Below are 24,838 nucleotides of genomic sequence, written 5' to 3'. Positions count from 1 at the left end.
GGGGGGGGGGGGGGGCAGACAGGGACAGAGACATCCTAAAACTTCTCCAGTCTTCCCTCAGCATCCCTGCTCTGACCCTCCTCCTCCTCCTCCTCCTCCTCCTCCTCCTCGGAGATCCGAGCTGTTAGGGATGATTCAGTGTGAAGCTGCTAATGGAGGAGGACAGCGTGAAGAACTCACACCTCAGATGGCAAAACACAGCTTTATTTATTTATTTATTTATTTATTTATTTTTATCTTACAGAAGCACTCCTAACGACGAGATGAGCGCCGCTCTTCATCAGAAGCCCACCTTTCTACTAGTTATTTCAGCGGACATCGTCGAAATGTGCTAGTTTTAGCACACGGAAGTGCTTTGACCACCGCAATTAAACACATTATTACTTTAAAGTTGTGGCTTCGATTGGATTATTAGCTCCATTAGTCTGAGATACAAAACGTCCCGACGTCTGAAAAAAAACATGGTTGTAAATAGGATGCCAAAGTTATTTTAATTTTTCTTTACTTGATAAACTGCCCGCAGTGGGAACATCTGACCACACTCCGCTCCATTATTGATCGATCAGTGACCCATGACAGCAGGAAGAGAGACCACTGTGATACTGAAGCTTCATTTGAGATGGTTTTTAAAGGAAAATAGATAAGGATGAAGCTGAGTGTGACATTAGATATTTGGTTAATCGCAGTCTAGACTTGGTGGATTTATATTTTTACTTAAAGCAAACAAAATATAATAAAAATTATAAATTTTATAATATGTGAATACATTAAATTTAATGTCTGTGGTTCAGCACTCAAAGAGCATATTTTTTTTTACACAATGTGCCATCCCCATTACTAAACAGATTATGGAAGGTGTCAAAGTCAAAGGAAACAGGAATATTATGATGTAAAAAGCCTTATAGATGTTTTAAATTCCCTTTTGAATGGCTCCATCTGGTGGTGGCGAAGTGAAACTACATGTTAAAACAAAGGCATCGCTGCTAAAACTAGTGGTTAAATTGTACTACTACTTTGTACCTCACCTCTTACTCAGCAGGTGCAATGTCACACTCATGTAGTTATTTCTGTGTCCGTGTCTGAGGTCGAATTAAGGTTAGGGGTTTGTCCCAGAAGGCAGAGGTTAAAGTTAAGGTTAGATGCCAGGAGTTAAGATTTGGGGCTAGAAATATGGAAAACATTAGGCTACACTTAAACTACACAAGGTATTAATAAGAAAAAACAAGAATACTCCAAAAAAATTAATCTTTAAAATTTGGGTGGCTGCCAAAGCAGGTGTAAGGCAGACCAGGGGCAGTATGAAGTGGACAAGTGTTCATATAGTAGACTAAAGGGAGCTCAAAGCGTATTGGCTGCGTATGAAATGTACTAAGGGGAGAACAGAAGAAATTGGCTAGGTAGAAAGTGGGCCATGGTGGATACAGAGGACCAAGGGGAGCATAAAGTAGATTAAAAGGAGCACAAAGAGAATTGACTGGGTACAAAGTGCAGATAAGGAAGCACAAAGTGCAACAAGGTGGCTATAAAGTGAACTAATGTGGTCAGAGTTGACCAAGGGGAGAATAACATGGACCAACACAACACTTATGGCCCTTTTCCACTAGCGCCTCTATAGCGTGGCTCGACTTGGTTCTTCACGGTTACAAGGCTTTTCCACTAGCAAGGATTCGTGGAACCAGCCCCTTTTTTTTAGAACTTACTTTGCTGTTGTTCCAAGTGTACCGTGCTGGCCTGAAAGCGCAATGTCAGAAGACTGTCAGTCACTGATTGGTTAGGGGGTGGAGTCACTGGTTGCATCACAGGGACCACTCTCTAACAACAAACCCGACCCGCCATTTTTAAATAATTCGGCGCAGTGACTGTCTTTTGTACTTTTTTCAGAGGAGTAATGGCAACACCGAATTTTCCCAGTCTTCTACGTGTTTAATGGTGTCTGGCAAGCAGCTTAATGGAGCATTACCGCCACCAGCTGGTAAGGAGTGTGGTGTCGATTTTTGGACTCTGGGACCGCCCATATTTACGATGAACCCACCCACTAGAGCTGTTACTGGAGTGTAATGGAGAACCAAGTCTATAGAGGCGCTAGTGGAAAAGGGCCGTAAGTGTTATGTTGGTCCATGTTGTTCTCCCTGTGGCCAACCCGAACCGCGTTGAACAGAGTTGAGCCAAGTTGAGCTGTCCTGTAGAGGTGCTAGTGGAAAAGGGCCAAAAGTGGACCAAGGCAGGTATGAAGTGGACCAAGACAAGTGAAGCACAGAGTGGACCAAGGTGGAAATAAAGTTGACCAAAAGGAACCCAAAGTGGATTACGTACAAATCAAGCCTAGGTGGGTACAAAGTGGACTAAGAGGAGTACAAAGAAAACCCTTGCAGGCAGCTTCACTTCATAGCCACCAAAGAATGGATGTGAAATTATCAAACTGTAAAAAGTACAAAGTGGCAAAAGTAATGATTAACCTAGAGCCATAAAACCAGCTCTGTAAAGTTTGTACTTTAGTGCTCTGTATTTCACAATAACTTCAAAAATTCATATTTTGTATGCGTATTAGAAAGGATAGCTTTAACCATCCATACTCTGTGTGTGTGTGTGATAATGTAGGGGGTGTAGGATCAAGTCAAACAACTCTCTCCAAAACACCACAAGGGCAAAAAGTGCTCATATAAAAACATATATTTATTGTTCTGTTACAGTTGGGTAATTTGATCAACAATAGTTGGCGGCAGGCCAGGAGACATACTGTACACATGTTTACAGAAAGCATTACAGAGCTTCTGTTCTTTAGATTCAGTGGCAGAATTATAACAACGCAGAGAGAGAAAGAGACAGAGAGAGACAGAAAGAAATCTGCATCGTCCATCGAACTGAACTGTTGGGTTGCGTTCAAGAGTCCTCCTTCAGCCAGAGTGGTTCTTCTCCTAAGCAGTCAAATTCACAAACGCAGTAAAAATACTGTACATTGTTCTCTGTGTGTTAATAAATCTTAATACTTAGATCTTCTATGATGGAGCCTTTGTGCAGGGACAGTGATAACTACTCACCTTTCTCTTCCACTAAAACATGCACGGTGGAAGAAAGTCAAGTAAAGCTTAACCAGATAAATGATTATTGGACTCTAAAGACAGAAATAGAGGTGCTCTGTATTCAACAAAAATAGTGTGTGGAATAAAATAGATTAAGGTTATATTGATATTTGAATTATGTAAAGGCTTAAATCTTTGCTTAAGCGGGCCAGCCACCAGTGCTGTCCCACGCATTCCTCGACACGTCTCAAACTCACTCCGACTTTGTCTCATTTTCAATTCCACGGACCGATAAGTTTCTACTGGACATCTGCGATCGAACAGACACAGGACGCTGATCTCAAATCTGTTGCCGTTTGCGCATATGGGAAGACAAACTTCGTCAGGGCAAATGAAGCGAAAGCAAAGAAGTGTTACGTTTTGTGCTGACGATGTCAACAGAAGGCTTTCGTTCGTGCATCGACTCGACTGGCTGCGGGCCGGAAGGCTTCGATCAATAACAGAGCTTGATTAATTAAAGCAGAAGGAGTCCGATGACTGACAGGTGGGGAACACACGTGGAGGATTTGCAGTGTGATTGGCCGGATTAAAAAGAAGACAAAGAAGGAAAAAAAAAAAGAGTACAGGAAATGACCCTCAACAGTGAGTTTGTCTTCAAGGAACGCAGCGTTACCGTGCCAAACAAAGCAGTCAAATTGGAGGATGAGTGTGATTCGAAAGAAGGTGAGACCAGGTCCAAACGTCCGATTTCTTTCAAATAAACAGATGCAGATCCTGAAATTCACAAGAGCCCTTCTCAGTCCTCTCCTGTCCTTCGTCTCAGCAAAGACATCCATCGAGAGACACCAGCGCTCAGACGCAATGTGCAAAAAAAAAAAAATCATCCGTAACACAGAACCGTTCAGAAACAACTTAACACAAACAGACAAAAAAATATTATTTTGCCGTCCCTGAAACATCCCGTCCACTGGAAGAAGGTATTCACGCTGAGCTTCACTTCGAGTTTAAGCAAGACTGAAACGAAAAGAATCAGTTTATGTGCCACAAAACTAAGTCTGCTCTGAAAAGCAAGTTTGTCTTTTTTTTTTTTTTTTTTACTGTTACTTTCAGGAAAAGCAAAAACAAAAACAACCAATAATTGCACATAGACCAGCAGCTGGGTAGTCCTGTCCCGGCTGAACTTTTATGTCAAAACTGTAACATCTAAAGGAGCTTGTTCTCCAACACTGAGCAGAAATGTCACCTTTGAAGGGAAAACAACATATAAAGCCGGTAAATTCAACTCCACTCAGGTTCTTGAATTTTTATGATATTGAATGAATTGTAGAGTCTAAGTTAGGCAAGCTTTGAAGTTTAAGCTCGGGCTGCAACTGCTGGCAACTAAACTGCAAGAAAATAGGTGCAGTCCAACTAAATTCTGAGTGTTTGTGACCAGCGACTCATGCGACCTCTAGGATTATAGGCTATTTTTTGACGCTACTGAATGTGGACATGATTTGATTTAAACACATGGAAAATCGATTATTATTTATTAATAATAAGGTCATGCTGTAGAACGCAAAAAGGCAAAACTCTGAAGTGCAGAAGTGCAGAGCCTGGAGCGTTCATGCTGTGTACACACTGGAGATGGCTGACCGAGACAAACAAGCGGCTCCTTCTGCTCTGAAAGCCAGTGTTGGAAGCATTTCGGCTTCTGGGAACTTAAAAGGGGTATATTAAGCCAGCAATGTCAAAGTTTAACCTAATTCAGACAAGGCGAAGCGAATTACAAAGTCCACTTTTACTGCGTTGAGTGCTTGAAAACTGTGCGCTATGTTTTGAGTTTTGGAGCCACAGTAGAACATGAACCCAGGATCAAACTCTGCAACGGCACCAAAAGTTGGGAAAACACTGAAGAAAGCACAAAGTGTGATTATGGATTCATTAATAATGATTTATAATCACACGGCAGCTCTCTGAATGGAGAGGTGCCTAAAGATTGCTTCCCCTAGAGGCCAAGTTTTTCCACAGTCAGTTTGTAGGCTGTGCACATTATCTTGTTGCCCACCTCCTCCCTCATAGTACCCACCTCAGATCACTTTATTACCATCTTGGCAGCCGCATCCATGTTTATGATTTAGGTAATCTACTGGAACACACTTTCGAAATGAAGATTGCCAGATTTGGACCAGTTTTTTAAATAATTATTTTTTTGTTGGCTTGGTTTTAGACCTCGACATTCAGGGCTGAAGTATCGGACGTTTTATGTCACGGTGGAGCTCCCTTGCAGGTGTCAAAACTCAGCTCTAGCACTCTTGAGATGGACCCGAGAGGCTCGCAACGACTCTGTGACTATATTGAGCGAAAAAAATTGTTTTTTGAACATGTTCAAAATGCATGCCACAAGGCTGCACGCCTCTGTGACTCACAAGGAGAAATTCAAAACTCCAGCGATTGTTTTGAGGCTCCGTCGCGAATATCGTTCACCAACTAGTTGCCAAGAGTCGCAGCCCAGTGAGATACCGACTTTAACAATAACAAATCTGTAAACCTTTTTGAGCATTCTGACAAAACACAACAACCCTGCTGAAACCCTGTAAATGAACCTTTGATTGGTTAGCTTGCGGCTGACTTTTGGTTTTAGTTATGTCATTCTGGGTTTAAAATCAGTTGAAATTCATTTTCAAGAATTCTTCATTACTTTAATTAGTTTTTTTTTTAAAACAATAACTTTTTGCTACGTTTTAAATGTTCTCCTTTAGTTTCTCCTCATAGTCTTTACAAATCTAAAAAAGAATCATTGAAAATGTTACAAATACATTATTTTAATGATGTAAATTAGGAGAAAACTTTCAAATCTTTGATGCTGTATAAAGTTTTCTGTCCAAAATTTGACTGTTGCCAAATGTGTGTAGAATAATAATGCACATCACTATTAAAACAATTTAGATTTATTCTATCTCATACGGCTTCAAATAAACCCAGAGACGACAGCGACTCGTATCTAATGCACAAAGCCGACAGTCTTGTAGAACTTGGCTAAAACATAAAACCTTGAAATGATCCCTCTCGTGTTTGGTTCTGATCGTAGAGGAGTATAAAACCACATGGTGTGTGAGGCTGACAACGTCACTGATGAGGAGCACAGAGATAACAGCTGATCCCGGCGCATCAGTTTGTTCTGAGCTTGATTTGAGAACACTGTTGTAATGTGGCTTTAACGGCGCCGATCATGAAGCTTCGCCGTGACTTGGCCTCTCGCTGTGTGGACTGATGAGGAAAACACACAGCCAGCTGTGAAATGTTAGCGGAGAACTGCAGCCGCTGCAACAACAAAGCTCATTTTTAGCTCACAATTTAACATCAGCTGAGGGAGCGCACAGGTGGGAAGTTGGATCTGTTGCCATAGTAACAGTTATAGGCTGAGGAACTCAGAGCGGCTGCGACTGAGTCAAGCGGAGGGTGTGTGCGAGGTGTGTTTGGGTTTGGTTCTGCTGGTTGTGGTTGTGATGGTGCTGCGGCTGCTGCAGGATGTGCACCACCCGGCTCAGGGTGTCTGTGGTGGCGAAGGCCAGATACTGGCAGCACAGCCAGTCCTCCAGACTCACGCTGCACGCCGTGTCCAGCGAGCGCTCCGCGAACTTGATCATCATCAGCGTCCGCTTCAGGTCCAGCCAGTTCTGGAGCGTGGCTTCGCGATGGCTCGCGGTGGCCCCTGACATGGGGCCTGTGGTGCTGCAGCCCAGTGCCTGAAACAGGTCCTCCCGGGGGCCCCAGAGGAGGCACTGCAGGCAGGCGCGGGCCTCCGACATCTGAATGCGCTCCGAGGGGTTGACGGTGAGCAGTAACCTGGCCAGCTGCTGCAGGCCCTGGGAGTAGAGCGACCTGACGGGCAGCGGCGGCAGGTCCGCCCACGTGTACTCCCGCTCCTTCAAGTCTGGCGTCTCCTCAAACGGGTTGGGTCTGTGCAGCATCTCGTAGATGAGAATGCCTGTCTGGAACTCGTCGCACTTGCGGTACTGCGTCGCTGTGATGATTTCAGGCGCCAGCCTCGACTGGTCGCGCAGCGTCCCGGGGTTGGTAGCCATCAGTCCACTCTTCTGTTTGGCTTGAGAGAAGTTGCTGATGATGAGGCGGGCGGGGCAGGTGGCGTTGGCGGTAGCGGCGTTGGCAGCGGTGGTACCAGAGCCACCGCCACCGCTGTTGCTGCTGTTGTTGTTGGGCTCGAGTAAGTCCAGATTCCAGGAGTTGCCAGGTTGGCACTGGACCAGCAGCAGGTTCTCCAGCCTCAGGTCACAGTGGGTCACGTGATACGGCTTCATGTGCTCCAGTCCGGAGCAGAGCTGCAGCAGCAGGAGGCAGACCTGACGCTCGTACAGCTCTGGGTTGTTAGCATGTCGAGGTCCCCCTTCTCGGACAAAGTCAGCCACTGTCTGGAACGGCACCTCCCGGGTGATGACCACCACTCGGCTCCTCAGACGGCCCACTGCGTTCATGTTAGCTGCTGCTGCAGTTTCCTCTAATTTCCCATTTGAGGTTGATGCTTTGGAGTCTTTCATTTTTGTGTCCATTTTAACTTCTTTCTCTGTTTCTGTCAGCGCTTGTTCCTCCTTATCGTCGTCCTCATCCTCTTCCTCTTCTTCCCAGGGCAGCAGCCGGGTGGGGACATCAGCCAGGAAGTGTCCGCAGTCCTGCTGGATGTTGAAGTGCACGGGGAGGCTTTGTCTCACAGCAAGACTGTGGAAAAACTGCTGCTGGGTGTCCTTCACGTGGCTCCGACAAATCTGGAGAAACAAGACAAAACATATACAGACATAAATGAAATGTTGGTGACACTGATGAATTTAGGGATCAAAAACATTTCATGTCCCATTTGGAACCGTTCCTGTACAAATACTGCAGCTTGTGCTGTTAATAACGACAGAGCTGTAAGAAGCAGAAAGCAGACTTTGAGGCTGTCACAGAGCAGTGAAACCAATCCCCATCTTTGTACCACAGTCAAAGCCTCTGCAGCCCGTTCCTTCTGCACATAAACCAGAGAGAACGAGGTACAGCCGAGTCACGGATTGGATCAGCCTCCGCAGACGTCACGACGTTCACTCAAGTAGAGTCCCAGTAAGCTACTGAGATTGTTTTGATATGATTAATAAATACTTTAGAGCCCCTTTCACTATATTTTCTGCTAACGTGCCCGAATGAACAAATTTCCACGTCAAAATTTTTCATATACAGTTTTTGTTCTTCAAAACTCACTGGTTGATATAAAGGAAAGTCTGAAACTTCAGGACGTGAATCAAAACTAAAAGTAAAATGGCTCATCTGTGAACGCAAATGTTTTAGAAAATCAAGCAGCACATGGTGCGCTAATTATTTTTCAAACATTTTGTTATCATAATTTTAAAAAATACGGGAGATTTCAGCTGCTTGATGCTAGAGATATTTCTGATATATTTTCAAAATGTTTATTATTGTTTATTACACGTTGTGGTACTGTTGATTAATAACTATATTTACTGATGATTAGTGGACTGTAATTATTTGAACAAAGTGAATTTTATTTGAACTGAACTAGACTGTTTAAGTGGAAACAAAACTGACTTGTATGTTATGTAAAATACCTTAAAAGACTTGTTGTGTATTGAATATTACACAGTTAAACTGAATGATTAAAGCATTCTGTGGAAAGGTTATGCACAAATAATATCATACCTGTTGTAGATAGCTGTTTGAGGAAGCTCAGTTTGGATAAATGGTTTAATCCTGGTGGGATTGATGAGTTAATATCTACTTCCAGTGCTGCCCAGATCAAAGTAGACTGCTGTCATCTTAAAACAACCTCAAACATGTCATAGCAGTTTGTGTGCTTACTACTTTAATACACCGCCACCAATTCACATTACACAATTATTACACTGAATTTGAACTGCAAATAGCAGCAGCAGTTAGCTGCAACACCTTTGGTGCAGCCTGGGATACTTCCTGGAGGAATACCATAATATTTCTTCTGACATAACCATGTAAAGTGAAACTGATGGTGATGCAGAGATACAGAATTTGCATGAACTGCTAAGAACTCATGAGGCTGAAGTTGTTTTAAGACAGTAATGAGCCACTTTGTTTTTGGCTCTTCTTGGACTAGTTGTTAGCTCATCAGTTTGGTCAGAGTTAAACTCTGTTTCTCTAAGTCCAATCTTAGATCACCCGAAAAGCTATCTACAACAGGTAAGATAGAAGCTGTTTATCCGAACTTCAAAAGATCTAAAGTCCAAGAAGATCTGAACTGCCTTTAAATCAGCTGCAGAACTGCTGTGGATGTTAGAATTTGGAGAACAATTTGAAACTTAGGTTTTAATCATAAAAGGTTCAGAGTCCACAATCATGACCAAATTGCTTACATTTTCTGTTTCAAATCATATTCGCATAATACTTGTTAGCACATATAATAGTGACTAAATCTGACCGTACCAAAGTCTGTATTACGTTCTTATCCATGGGTAATCTGCTAGGAGCATCAATGAAACTGTAAACCAGGAGTTTGTTTGTAGATGATGGAAAACATGAACGAAAGGAGGTCTCACAGAAAGCCAACACAACAATCAAAGTAGACAGAAACTGAGTAACCTCGATAAACAAATTAGATTAGAATATTATAACTTATTTGAAGGAGACAATGATGCTAAGTTAACTTGAAGTCAGACGTTTTCAGTCAGTGAGAAGAAAATCCAGAGAGAGTGGGTGCAATGTTTTATTTAAAGAGCATAAATGTTTGATCTCCACAACATATTTGTTGAAGTGCATCAAGACGGACGAGGAAAAGAGCCTGAGGAACAAGGTGCTGATGAGCATCAAGCTGGATAACTTGGCCAGCTGTAAGGAGCTAGGTCATTGTTTTCCTGCCTGGGAACGATCAATGAATGACAAATGGCAAAGTGTGTAATTGTTAGATTGAAGTGAAACAGGGTAGCTTCTGGACAGCTGAAAGGACGTTCAACAATGATGTGCACAGAAAGACTGCAAGGAGAAAGCTTCAGTTCTCTAAAAAAAGAAAAAACAGTCTCCTAAACATCCATCCATCCATTTTTTTTACCCTCTTTTTCTTTCTGGGTCGCAGAGAGCTGGTGTCTATCTCCAGCAGTCACTGTGCGAGACACGGGGGACACCCTGGACAGGTCGCAAGTCCATCACAGGGACACATAGAGACAAACAACCATTCTCACTTTCACCCAGGGACAATTTTAGAGCTACCAATTAATCTAACATGCAGGTTTTTGGTCTGTGGGAGGAAACCGGAGTACCCGGAGTAAAGCCACGTGAGCACAGGGAGAACATGTAAACTCCACCCAGAAAGGCCACAGGTCAGGAGGAGAACCTGCAGCCTTCTTGCTGGGAGGTGACAGCTCTAACCACTGTTCCACTGTGCCACCCAGTTTCTTAAACATCACAAAGTCAGATCAGAAGAGTGAAGACCTTCTGAATACTGACAAGAGTAAAATAAAACGTTCACCTTTAGTAAAGAACTGCCCTGATTGTGTGCACTTAATTAATCTGTGAAACACGGTAATGGTACTATTATGGTTTGGTAATGTTTTGCTGAATCTGGGTCAGGATGACTTGAAACAGTAAACTTTGAGTAGCGTCAACTAAATTGACAGTAAGATGTCAGAATATTACTCTGTTATCTGAATCCCAGGGGAAAGAGGGTCATTCAGAACGACAACATATATAACCCATAATACTGTAAATAAAAACAGTCTTAATCCAACAGAAATTACAATTCAAGTGAAGAAACATCCCAGGGTATATTGGACTGTGTGCAGAACGTGTGAACAGTTATTAGTAAAGTTACACACACTTTGCAAATCAAAGAGCTGTAATATTTATCATTTTCCCCAAGGAACAAAATAATGAGAATATTAATTTATTTAATGTTTCTGTTTCACTTGGTTCTCTTTTATTCTTTTTATGACTTGTGGGAAAATTTCACTTTGGTTTAAGTCAAATTTGTAAAAATGGAAAAAAAAGAAACAAATAAAGATTTTGAAATAATAAACAACACAGTATTTATTAATTATTTGGACAACGAAATTATATCAGCTTACGATTCTGGGTAAAAAGTTAATCAATAAAAATTTTGAATTACTGGTTTAGTCCCTCAAAAAAGCAATTCTGGTCTTCGAATATCACTGATGAAGCTGCTGTAAACCTGAATATGTGTCTTTTTTATTACTGCTACAACAGCCAAATTTATTTCCTTATTTCTTCTCCTAACTTGAAGCTTTGCTGTCAGGCTTGAATAATGTAGATTTTATCCCTCAGAGAGGAAGCAGACAGTGCTTTCTTCTAAGCAGTGAAACTGTAAGAAATGTGCAGATTCGTTGGATGTCACTGTTTTCTCTTCTTAACAGAGTGCTCCCAATAAATAGATCATTTAAAGTTTCAGAGCCACGTGATTCTGAATTTCCTGAGGTCAATAAATCATGTAAGCAATGCAGAAGGTGGATTATGAATTATAAGAACTGCATTAAAACTACTGCAGCATGTGAAAATCTTTTGAAGAAGAACAAACTAGACTTTTGGGCATGTGGAGGGCAGCAGCACATTTATTCAAACTGAGACTTCAGGAAAGTTAAATTGGCGTGTTGGGGCTTGTTTGTGTTCAGCTGGTTGCCTTTTTCTTTTTCATAAAACATCATAAAGAACAGGACTTTCTTTTGAGCCTGATGCTAATATGAAGGCAAAGCTTTGAAGTACAGGGAAGAGGAGACGGCCTCATGTTCTGTGAATAATGCAAGCTTTATCCAGATCTACTTTGGGTTAAAACTTCCGGGCTCTTCCGGCAAACTCCGCCACCGATCCCCACCATTTAGTTTCTCAGCTCGCACACACACATAACCTTGTACAGATTATGAACCTAATTGGAAAACCTCAAGAAAATATGACGACGAAAACAAAAGAAAAATAAGCATGCATGCATGCACAGGTTTTATTGCACAAAAACATCCCCTCAGGGCTCAAAGTCTAAGTGCTGGCATTTTAGGTTAAACACTTTTCTCAACCTCTGATCAGGAAGTGGGAGAGGAAAACTCAAAATCAACAAAACATGAGGATTTTATCAGTGCAAGCAAATCAACCAACAGACATCAGATTTTCTTTGAATTCCTTATAAAGTATTCAAAGCAGAGTATTCTTCTAAATGACTCATTAACAAGATTATACAAAGAAGTTTGAAAATAAGCTGCTGTGAGACTTTTACACTGAAAATGTAGCTTTTGGGAGAAAATCCAGCCTTTAATTGGATGATAGGACAAAGTAGTTTTAGTGTTTGTGTTTCATGGATAGAGGAGGTAATTAAACATAATGTAAAACCTAAAGACTTTCTTTACAAGTACATTATTAGTTCATGACATGAATAAATGATAAATAAACAACGACAGTGGTGAGTTTGAGTCAGGTCAGTAAGTAGACCTAACTGATCTACAACCAGAAAGACACCTCACCTTGATGGCGTAGTTGACCAGTGGGTTCTTGGCGTAAGAGGCAGTGTAGTAGACAGCATCTCCCGCCTCACAGCATGGTTTACCAGTGGTCAGTCTGAAGTGGGACCAGCTGTCGGTGCCAAATCTCAAATGATCCTTCTGACCAGCCATGAAGCGGTCCTCGCACTTGGACGTCAACTTCCGCAGGGTATCTGCGTGGAGCCCCCGGATCCTCCCCACCACCTCGTCCCAGCTGTCCAACCCCCTGTAAAGAGCAGGTCTCTGTGGTTTGGAGGAACCTCCTCCGGCAGCGCCTCGCCCTGCGGCCCGACCCCTCCCTGCCAACGACTCTGTACTGGGGAAGACCCTCTTCTCCCTCCCAGAGGTGGTGCTGGGGGCGGCGGGTGTAGGCTGGGGGGCCAGAGAGGCCACGCTGTTAGTCAGGCGACCCCTGCCGGCAGCTGATGGCCTCTCCAAAGAGTCCCCGCTTTCGTGGTCGTGGGCTCGATGAGCCTCAGAGCTGAGAGAGGAGCTCTGGCTGGCTGTCTCCCAGGTGGAGTCCAAGTCGTACAGAGGGTTGGCCACACTCAGGTTGGTGCCCCCAGGTTTAGCTTCAGCTCGAGGTCTTAGGGCGCCCTGGCTGGGCTCTTTGCCTCCCAAGGCGGGTTCGGGAGTGGAGCGAGGAACAACTTTCTTAGGTAGCGGCGGAGGCGTGGCTTTGGGTGCTGGCTGCTCAGTGGGGCCATCCAGGTCGATGGAGGCCAGGGTATCGCTGGAAGATTTAAGGTTCCGCGGCTGCTTCAGTGGGATCATATTGGCTCGTGATTGTCCTGGAGAAACAAAAACAGAACATACGTTTCTTAAATAAGAATTATTAAAATTCAAATTAAAAATCTCTAAACTAGTGGTGTCCAAATTTAGCACTTCAGGGCTACAATCCTGCATGTTTTAGTTGTTTTCCTGCTCCAACATGCCTGATTCAACGGTTGAATGATCTCTTCAGCATTTCTTTGAGTTTTGCAGAAGTCTAAAAATTACCCACTCATTCAAAGCAGGCATGTTGAAGAAAAGAAACATGTAGAATAGCAGCACTTGAGGACCAGGATTGGACACCACTAGGCTAAACTACTGCACCACAAAGTTGCTACTACAGGAACAAAAAGTGTTAAATTCAATCTGGAGCTAGGTAAGAAAGTCCTGGAAATAAAAAAAGCATGAAATGTGTTGACATTATAAACAACGTAATTCATGGTGACCCAACAAGTAAAACCGCATTAGTTAACGCAGCCTTAACACAAACCTTTTAAATTAAATGTTAGATTCTTTTATTGCACTACACTTTAAAGGAAAACGTTACATATTTACTCCACATTTATTTTCAGCAGATTAAATCCCTTTTTTTATTTATACATGCTTAGACTTATTGTCATTGTTGGGAATCTTTCAATCTTTTGTTTGTTCAAAACATCTCAACCTTTCCTTAATTAAAGATAGGAAATAACTTAAGAGTCTTATAGGTCTGAAGGGAACTTTTCAACAAGACATGTTCTGAGTAACTGGTCTGCAAAGTTAAAGATTTACAAAGACAAAGCAACATTGAAAAATAATGATGCCAAAAGTTATATAAGCTTAAGGATTGCCCATTCAAAGATTTCTCTTCCTTACAGCCATTACAGAGTTACTTGATTCTTTTTACTGAGTTCAATGGCTTGTGAAGATGAGAACCTGACTATGGAAGTGTGCTTTGGCACGTAAGGGAAGTGGCGACCATGAAAAAAAAAAAGAAAACTGAACCAGAAAGCAGGACAGCTTGGAATAAGTTGTTTCTCAAACCATCCGGCTGCCTGCCTCAGTCTGCAGTTCTGCTCTGCAGCAAAGCTGAAAGAGGGATCACGGAGAACCAATTTATCCAGGGCTTGATGTGCCCTAAATGTCTAAAATGTTTGTGCGGGGAAATTAAAGGGTTTAGGAGTTTATTAGACTTCTTGAACCTTTTGTTGTCGGGGAGCACAGAACCAGATGAGTCAGAGACAAATATCTGACAAAATGAAATGAGCAAAGAGGTTGTGCCTTTTGCATGACAGGAATAGAAAGAATAAACTACGTGGGTTCATAAGGTCACAGACAACCATCAGTGCTGCTTTAACTCACCAGGGAACACCCGGGTCTGTTGGAAGATATTTCTGTGAGGCTTCTGTATAAGAAGATCATGTCTAGGAAAGTCTCTTCCTGGGCAGATTTACTCATCCCACCACTGTGCTGAAGGCACATGTTTGAACAAACCATTTCTGCTTACAAAACTCTACTGATTGCAAATTCTAGTTAAAACAGGATGAGTAACTCCTCACGTGGAGGTCATGCTGCCATCGTCTTAAGGATGTAGTGAAAGCTTTAAGGCAGGGCATTCAGGATGAAGTAAATGAGTCCCGGTAATCCTCCCTGGAAATGAACATATTTAATGTGTTCCTCGACCAATCTGCTGTAATCCATCCAAGGAGGCAGACATCTCCCTCGTCCAGTCATACGGATCTTCTGTTGCAGCACTGAGACTTAACTGAATTACATAACTCACTTTGTTACATTAAATAATCTAACAAACTCATTTCAAGTCAAATTTAAAATCAAGCACTGGATGGATTTTAACCAAACTTTCCGTAAGTAATACCTGGATGTAGGTCTACAACTAATTAACTTTTGAAGTCGACCAAATTCAAGATGGCTGCCACAACCATCTGACTGTTGGAAATACAAAAATGATGTATAACTCAGCTAATTTTGCAGGTAATAATGACACAAAATTTGATGTGGTAGTAGCTGAAAGTCATTCACGACACACATTCTGAGCTACACATTGCACAACAGCTCTGCTTAAAACTTTGCCATTAACTGCTGGCAACACTGCTTGTCTGTTAGCAAAATATCTGATGAACAACTGGACAAATTCTAATGATGCTCTCAGAAAGCAGTTGTTGGGTCCACATCTACAAATCTAACATTTTAAGTCAACCAAATTCAACCTCAGCAAACACAAACAGCTCTAACTCAGTTTTACAGATACGGAGCTAAAAATTGCTGTGGTAGTAGTTGAGAGTGATCCTCAATGCATACTTTGAGAGCTAACATCTCCTGAGATCTTACATGAGATTGCACAAATTATCATTTATAAGGTCTGGCCATAATTTTTCTTATCATAAGATAACCATAGTCTATAACTTTGGCATAAAAAGCAGCGGGTGATATACAGTCCTTCAAGGAATACTAAACCTTTACATGATTTGGTTTGTTTTAAAGTAAAAAAAAGTCCAGTTGGCTTTAATTGAACTAACTAGGTTTACTTTACTTAATCAGAGTTTGAGAATGTTGTTATGCACATTGACTGTAATTTTTCTAATTTTTTAATCCTTTCCATCAACCTGTTAGGGGACTGCATGTTATTTTGCTGATGTCACTGTACAAAATCCAAGTTCAGATTAATCTTAATCTTTTTGCTGTATAATCTCAATTTCTCAGTATAGATGTCAAAATAAATTCCAACCAGCGACATTCCTGCGCAATAATTTATGGCTAATGCAAAAATATACTGTCACAAACACATTCCTCGTGGTTACTGATGTCTATTTTCTGGTTTCATCTCCCCATAAACTGCAAGGGATACAAAAAAAGAAATTTCAACATAGACGTGTATTTTGGAAAAGAGATGAAGAATGTGACAAAACTAACTCTGACACTGCAACGAAAAGAGAAGTAAAAGAACAAAAAATGAGGGTAAGAATGAAGCAGATAGTGGGTGGCCACTGGTGGTGAAACTGAGCAGGAGACAACACGATGAGCAGAGAATCAGATGAATACAAGGAGATAAAAAAAAAAAGTAAATCAAGCATACCTTAATTCCACTAATGCCTTAAAGTTTTTGTTAAGCGTGCTGCAGCAGCTGAGCTGGGAGGCAGAGTGAAAAGCTCTTCATCTCTGAGAGTCTGAGAGGAGTCGCTGGTTGCCAACAGGCAGGCTCAACACTGAAGGTTTCTGACTGAGAGAGGCAGCGAGTGCTCTGCCTCCTCCTGCCTGATGCTCTGATTAAAACAGAAGTTCATGCACACGAGCGGACGAGAGAGAGAGAGAGAGAGATAGAGAGACGCTCGTGTCCGTGTGAAGAGGGAACGTTAAAAAGCAGCAGGGAGAACGAGCGCGAGTCAATTTGTCAAATCAAATCCCGACATGCTGCGCATCTCGTCTCTCCGCTGCCAAGCAAATGTGATGCACATCACCCTGCGATGTTTGTTAGTTTGTTATCAGACCTACAGAGAGGCGCTCTCTCCTATCTCGTCCCTCATTAGCAGAATGTGGAAAAGTAAAAATAGGCTCTAGGCAGCTCATCATACGCCAACCGGGGAGTGATTTAATACAATTTCAACACATCTACCCACACTGCAAAGTGCACATTCTAAGCTTTATAAATCCTGCAGTTTAAAAGCACACTCTTTAAAAAAAAGGCTTCATTAGCAAGTAACGCAGAAAAACAAAGAAATATTTGAACCCTGGTGAGTCATTTAACTCAAAAACAAAAACCTGCATAAAGAGAAGCACCTCCTCAATACATCTGCTCCCCAAACCCACACTTTTATCACTTTGTGCTTCTATTTTTCTCCTCACACCACTTGATTATACTTTCCCACTCATTTCAGAGCTTCATTTTTTGTTTTTTTTAAAAAGTGGCCACCACCAGCTGACAGAAGTGCTACCTCTGTCCCACTCCCTGCTGCAGCAGCGCCAACTCGCAACACTGAGGTACTGACAAAACCTGCAGATAAAACCCAAGCTGGTAAGTTTTATAATTATGACAGCACATTGGAGGAATACAAAAAACAGGTGAACAGTGTGTCAGAATTAAGAACCATTAAATAAAATGTTCATACCACCTCTCAATTATTTACAGGCTTCTTTCTTTCACAGCTAAAAAGGCCACCTGATGGGAAATAATACCTTTCATTACATCCAGCTTTTTATATTGCCGTGTCAGAGCAGACAATCAGGATCCATCAGAGAACAAAGTAAGCGTATAATTAGTGTCAGATTATACTCGAGCGAGGGCAGTAATACATGCAGCAACACTGCGGTTGGTTGTGAAGTCGTAGGTGGAATTCTTTTCCCATATAAGTCATAGAGGAACCACACAATAAAATCTAGTTTGATGTTTTGTTCGGTAACCAGTGTCATCTGTTAACCGTGTTTGCAAGTTTTATATGATCCACACGACCCCCTAAGGCAGGGGTATCCAATCCTGGTCCTCGAGGGCCACTACCCTGCGAGTTTTAAATGTGTTCTTGCTTTCAAACACCTGCTTTAAATGGATGACTTGTTGCCATGCTCCTGGAGAACTGGATGATTTGGTGAGGAGGTAATTAAACCATTTGAATCAGGTGTGTTGGAGCAGAAACACCTAAAACTCCCAGGACCGCGGCCCTCAAGGCCTGGAGTTTGACACCCCTGCCCTAAGGTGTCAAATTACAGAATATTAACAGAAATTGGAAGAGACGCTATTAAGGATGGGCGTTTTTTAGCAAAAAATCTAGAATTTGTCAGTACTTTTTTTTTTTTCCATTGACTATTTAAATTCCCCCCCACCAGTTTTATAAATATTCAAAGAAAAATCGAGTCTATGTAGAACACAAAGGGGCAGATCGTGAGTATTCCCCACGAATGGGAGGGCTGGACTCGCAAAACGTGTGGGGGGGATGCACATATTCTGGCAGTGAAGCTGAGCTCACCCATGAGCATGGTTTTCACTTTATAATCCTTTCAGAATAAACTACAGTAGCAGATCCTCATTCTAATTTACTTTTTTTTTGCTTTTTCTTTTTGTTTTGGGGTGGGGGAGCATAGGCAGTAGGTGTTGTGCCAAAAAAAAAGCACACAGACTGGAAAAGCATTGTTGGGAAACAACTTCACCATTAGGTGCTGTAATATAAAAAATAAGTTAATAAATTAAAAAAACTGGTCAGCTAGTTGTAATAAATCTCTGTTTGCTCATTTTTATTTTATTATAATACCTCTCCACCCCAAGTGTAAATAGCTGCTAAAAGTTTGAAATCTTACCATAACTATTCTACTTTTAATAAATATGTTTAAAGAATACTAAGATATGAATACAAAAATATGAGTTCAGGAGTAATTTGTTTAGAAAAGCAGAAATGTAGCATAAAATGTAGTCATTTTCCAAAAGTCCTCAACTTTCTCAAACAGGGTTTTCAGGAAAACCAGACAGCAATGGGAGACACAAGAAATCAACAAAGATAAAAGTATGTTCATGTAAGCGATCTACAATCAAATGCCCATTTCTGCAAGTTCATTCCTGTGAACTTGCATAGTTTAAGGAGGGACACGAGTTTTGATGATAGTGCCAACAGGGACAGAAGCGCTAGCTTCAGGGCAAAGATTTTCCACCTGCAGCTGACATAACATATTTCAAGTTATTCTGGGAAGCAGAATGCGGATGACAAGAAGTGTTGAGATTTGCAGCTCCAGTTGTTTTAGGAGGGAATAAATTACGAGTCTGTCACATAAGGAAGTGTGCTGATGCTGGAGAAAAGTCACGTAACTAAGAACTGCACAAACTGAGCAGTTGAGAACTTGTTGTTATGCCCATCTGCTGGTTAATTATGCTTAAAGGTACACGTACAAAAAAAAGAAAAATTATTTCATTATTTTCTGTTTGACAAAACCACCTTATTTAAACCATAGAAGCATTTTGATTTTGTGACAGAGACACTGACTAACAGTGTGTAAAAGTCAGCTTATTGAAACTTTAAGACACCATTTTTTTGTCTTGAATGGGCTTTTCTTACCCAGGTTGCTGTAGGTCGCGCTGCACTGGCTGGAGGCCAGAGAGTGGTTCCCGTCCTCCTCGGGCTCTCCGAGGCTAGCGCTGCCCTCGCTGGCTGAAGCCGGTATGGCAACCCGGTTGGCATGGCCATCCTCGCCGTCCCCGAACACCAGCCCCAGATTCACTTTGGCAGGCAGAGGGATGACAGTGGGCAACTCTCCCTGATTCCTGGCGCTGCTCGCTGGTACCTGGCTGCACATGAGACAAAAAAAACCCAGCATGGCTATTTTAGCTCTGCATCGTGGCATACTTCCTCTCTTGATTCTGTGTGATTTTACTTGTTTCTAATAACTTTTTTTTTCGTGATCTTTTGGTAGCTTATTATTCTGCTTTGCACAAAGATTCCATCTAAAAAAAATAAAAGAAAAAGTCATAAAATGTATGGAATAAAATTTGTGAGCTGTACTATGAAAACAATAGTGTTGCTAAATGATAAACAGTTTGCTTTAGTGAAGTGTAATCTGTCATGCAAAATATTTGGTTATGTTCTGATCTTTTATGAGTACATTTCAACACGCACTCAATCTCAACAAGTGATGGAGTGGAGATTGCACAGTTCTAAGCATGTTTGTGAGTGTGTGATGTGTTTTTAAAGGTAACACACTCAAAACGTGAGGGAAAGTGGAAGAAGGAGGCAAAGCAGGTCACAGTAGAGTGTGGTGATCCTGTGTGTTTGGAAGCATGATGTGACAGTCCTCAGCTATGATTTGACAAATTTACAAAAAGGCGAGATACACTTAACCAAATCTGCCGCAAATCCGCTCCTGCGGTGCTTTTCAGAGTGACTTGCAGCCACTGAACATGCGATGTGTCCTTTGACAACAGGAGGCAATAAACTGACGGTGACTGAAGTGTTTCTGCTGGAGATGTGGGTCACGTCTTACAGCTAGAGGGTGTTTCAGTGTGTTATCGCTGTGGGAGCACAAACTGAGGAGAACTCCAGTCTCCGTGTCAATGTCCTGAGGATGCTGAGGAGACTAATTCATTTGCCCCATAGTAACTGCTCTAAATACTCTTATCCCATCAGTTACTTTGGGTATAAATAGATATTTAAAATGTGGTTTCTTAACAGCTGTAAATTTACTGGAATTATTTTTAGAATAGGTCATATTTTTCTTATTTTAGCTAGTCTGCATCGACTCCTTGTAAAATTCAGAATAGAAATTAAATCTTACTTCTAACATACATAGTTCTCAACAGCCACACTCCATCTTACATTAAAGTTCTTATTGTTCCTTATTTTCCTAACAGAACACTTCGCTCTCAGACTGCAGGTTTACTTATGGTTCCTAGAGTTTCTAAAAGTAGAACAGGAGGCAGATCTTTCAGTTTCCAGGCTCTTCAATTATGGCACCAACTCCTAGTTTCTGTCCGTGTGGCTGACACCCTGTCTATTTTTAAGACTAGGCTTTCCTTTTTGATAAATCCTATAGTTAGGGGATGGCTTGAGTTTTCTAAGCCATCCCTGACACAGCAGATTCCCACTGCAGATCTTAATGCTCAATTACGATTTTTTTGCTCAGATCAGATTTTTTTTTGCATAGTCGTTCACATTATAATTTAAATGTGACCGTCATCAGACTCCAGTGTGAACAGTAAGGACCTAAAGTGGCCTGAATGCACAGAAGATGATGTGACGCCACATGCAGCACGCCGTGATTACAGAGGTAAATATGGATGCTAAACATGTTAGCATGTTGTTGAGCAGTCAGAGGTAACAAATTATTAACTGCCATGCTTGTTTTGTCCAGTGTTTACATTTGATCTTGCTGCTTCCCAGCGCAGAATTGCACTTTTGGAATGGGAATGATGATCAATCCCTACATGCTAGTATCGATACGATCTGACACCAACATCAGATTCACATGTCGGTGTACTGGACTTCTATTCTGTAGCTGAAGACGTGTGAAGTTTCGAGTTTTAAACTGCATGACGTTGGTGTCAATAATGTTGGTATTTGAATTGATCCTCATACCTGGACTTCAGTGACGTAAAAGTCAGATGAAATGCAACAATGCGATTTAGTACTGCATATGAAAGTGACCTGGGTCGATTAAAACAAATTGGATTTGTCATGTTCAGACTGTCATTAAAAAATCAACAAAAAACATTTGCCTACAGTGTGAAAGCAGACCTTATATACTGTTATACTGTTAAAGGCCTAAACTGCTGGAGAACATGAAGGCCACATTTCATCCCTCTCTACTCTGTCTACTCTCCGTGTTTCTACATGCGGGTTCATCACACAATAATTATTGAAGCAATTCCAGGAAAAAAATCCTACCTGTCAAATAACCCTAAATTTAGAACAGAGTTTGAATGCTAGGCCTGGGGTCTATCTCCAGTACATTTCTGCCTTTATCTCTATGATTTACACTTATTATACATCAAGTAATCTGTGGCTTAGTTTACCTCAGAGTAAATAATAAACTCCAGTTTGCTGACCCCTGATTTGATTACTGTTTAGCTATGGCCTTTTAATGTGACCTCTTTAAGATATTACAGCTTCACGCCACCTGTGCTGCGGCCCGTCAGGTTAGGTGACAATTTAACCGTCTGCAGACTTTAACCCCACTGTACTAAAAACAGTTTATATGACCTACATGTACAAGCGTTTGCCCATGTACCTGCAACTGTTCCAAAATGTAGACTTTATTGTGGTGTCGAATTGTTGCCTTAATCTGGCACTTCCAGAAACGTCTTTGTCAGTCATATCTTATAAAAAAATGAGTAAAAGCTCACAAAAAGTTCAGTTTGTGTAACACCCACATGTCATGTACAATTACAGCTCATTAGCAATAATGTCTTGATTCAGATGTGTCATTTCCTGTGACTGTAATAAGGCTTACACATGTCCCTAATGAGAGTTATGATCAGAAAACAAAAAAGTCCCTAAAAGTACAGCTCAAGAGAGACATTGCTCATAAAGTATGTTGTTCACAATACTGTGGTGAATTTTTATTCAAATCTAGAGCTCTTGTAACGACTGTACCTGTACTTAACTCTGTATCATCTAAGAGTGTAAAATCCAGTATTAAACCCTTGTTTTCTTAGATTTATATAAAAAAAAGAATAATTTAAATAACATGGGGAAACATTTAAAAGATAATTTGAGGAATGTCTATAAGTAGACAGTAAGAATGTGTTAAGACAAAAGATAGTTATCCTTTTAGAAGTATAAACTTTCCATCCTTGAAGAATTCAAATTCTCTGTTCCTCCAACAGCTTTCATGAATAATAATTTTAATCCTATTATTGTCCTTTTCTGTTTTGTAGCACTTCGGGGAGCTCAGCCCATGTGTTCGTCTATCCCTGGATAGTGTTTCTGAGAAAAACACCAGCTCTAACATGTTTACGGCCTGTGCAGGCCATAAACCACCCGTGTCTCTTCCACAGAACCGAACACAGTGCAGAATTTTAGGAAGTGCCAGCAATAAACAGACACATGACCAGAATAATGTGAGATAATTAAATAAATAATACAAAAGAAACAAGTTGGAAGTCCATGAAGACAGGATATGAAAACTAATACTAAAAAGGAAACTCTATAAAAGTGTATATTATTCTCATATTTCATTACTATTGAAAAGTTAACTCTTTTTTTATCTCTTCTTTATTTCAGAAAACAAGCAACATTGATTCAACAAAGAACAATTAGTCACAACACTGCCTGAAAGCGCACCGAATCACAAAGAAAACAGTTCCCACCAACTAGTCCTGTCTGAACAAAACTTGGATGCACATCTTAGGAAGTCTTTGACACAATAAATACCTTTATAGCTGCTTCACGCTTCAGTGTCAGGACCTGACTTGTTCAGACAGCACAAAGCAGCCTCAGTGCGTTTCACTTTTTCTCAGATCCATGCTGAAAATGTCCGAAGCACTTTACCTTAAAACCTCCTTTCTGCCCGCTAAGTCAACATTACAGCATGTGACTAAGGCGGTCACAGGCTACAGAGGTGCGTAAAAGACAAGGGCTCAGTTCTTACCCACTGTACTGACTCACACAGCTTCCCATCTGAACAGGTTGAATACAAGGCAGGAGAAATCACATTCTAGGTCGATCGGTCTACAAGTGGTATGAGGTGGCTTGCTGTAAGGCACAAAATGCTGTTTTCCTGCAAGTGATCTTTACTGGCCTCCGTGTGCTTCTCCCTCTTTGAAAGCTCTTACCTGTCTAAGGTAATGTGTGTGTTGGCCAGCCCAAAGGACACGCCCACTGTTCACCAATAAAACTGCTTTAAGTAAAGGAAAAAAGACCTGCCGAGTTAACCCCTTGTTTGCAAATAAAAGCAGTGTTTTTTTAGAATGACCTTACCTGAGTAGCAGCTTAAAAGTATGTATCACTAATCCGTTCAGGCTCACAGAAAGTCATTAAAATGTTAGGACCGTAGCTGATTTGTGTCATTTAGTTTCATAGATTATACAATATCACCATTTACTGATGTCAGTGAATATTCATTCAGTTAGATGAGGAAAATGAGGTACTGATATACTCTAAACTGATGAAAACTATTAACCAAAATTCTAAACTGAGACTTGAACAGTCAGTAGTCAAGACTAGCTGTTAATAATCCTTTAATATCTGTAACTAAAACATGGGGAGGCATGCACTGGGCTTTCTTCCCTCCCTCTTCTTCCTTCTACACAAGTAAAAGAATTTGTCAAGGACAAAGTTTTCAGATAAACTCAAAACCTTATGCCAATAACCCCAACATTAAATAAACAATTCAATAATAAATACAAACACGCCAAATGAACATGTTAGGGACTCGTGTTCGTTCCTGATTTATGTGGACTCGTGCTCTAATTTTTCAAAAGTTTTAAACAGTTTTTCCATTTTCTTTTCTTACTGGATAGTGAAAAAATAATAATGTTAAAAAGCATGGCAAATACTTGAATGTGAATTAAATTAAATAAAATAACAGAAGTGTTCAGTCTGACATTATGAATGCAAAAAGACAAGCACTTAAAGCAGTGTATTCATAAAAACAGATTTGTTTTACCTTGAGTATGCTACATTAGGCACAAATAAGGACCAATTATTTCAGCACTTATTATTTCACAAGTGCAGTGTGTTCCTGCTCTACTTGCAAAAACAAACAAACAAAAAAAACCTTGCAGAAAACTGGCTTTAAATGCCACAGCTAATCAGTGCTCTGCTCATTGATATTCGTTTCTGTGTAACCTGTTTGAACTTTCAGTCCAGAAGAAGCTCACCCCAATAAACTTGTTTTCAGCCTTAACCAAACATCTGATACAACTAGCAAAATGAGTCCACATCTGAATTTTGTACCACTTGTTATGAAGTGAGAGAGAAGACAGAAACTTCAGGAAGAAAGGCAGCAGAACATCAGTTAAAGGTAGAAGGCAGGGGGAGGGTTACAGAAAAGTTTGAAAAGAGACAGAATGAGGCCGACCTCTTGACAGTACAGAGGAGTAAAATATTTAAGAGTTCCCAAAGCTTCAGGCTTAAAGGAAAG

General features: G+C 41.1%; 1 protein-coding gene across 4 annotated transcripts in view; it reads right to left on the bottom strand.

Moving 5' to 3' along the window:
* Nucleotides 1-2,655: 2,655 nt before the first annotated feature.
* The window catches only part of peak1 (pseudopodium-enriched atypical kinase 1), a 110,491-nt gene continuing 88,308 nt past the window's right edge, over nt 2,656-24,838 (bottom strand). For all 4 annotated transcript variants that reach the window (XM_017430004.3, XM_017430005.3, XM_037978117.1 and 1 more), the window contains 3 exons: nt 19,318-19,547; nt 12,497-13,305; nt 2,656-7,783 (listed from right to left, as the gene is read on the bottom strand). In XM_017430004.3, the coding sequence (XP_017285493.1) occupies nt 6,431-7,783; nt 12,497-13,305; nt 19,318-19,547 (2,392 nt within the window). In that variant the 3' untranslated portion in view covers nt 2,656-6,430. The remainder of the gene's footprint in view (nt 7,784-12,496; nt 13,306-19,317; nt 19,548-24,838) is intronic.

The sequence above is a fragment of the Kryptolebias marmoratus genome, linkage group LG11, assembly GCF_001649575.2.
Source record: "Kryptolebias marmoratus isolate JLee-2015 linkage group LG11, ASM164957v2, whole genome shotgun sequence".
Lineage (NCBI taxonomy): Eukaryota > Metazoa > Chordata > Actinopteri > Cyprinodontiformes > Rivulidae > Kryptolebias > Kryptolebias marmoratus.
The sequence above is the reverse complement of the archived record's forward strand: the minus strand, read 5'-3'. Positions and strand labels throughout refer to the sequence as shown.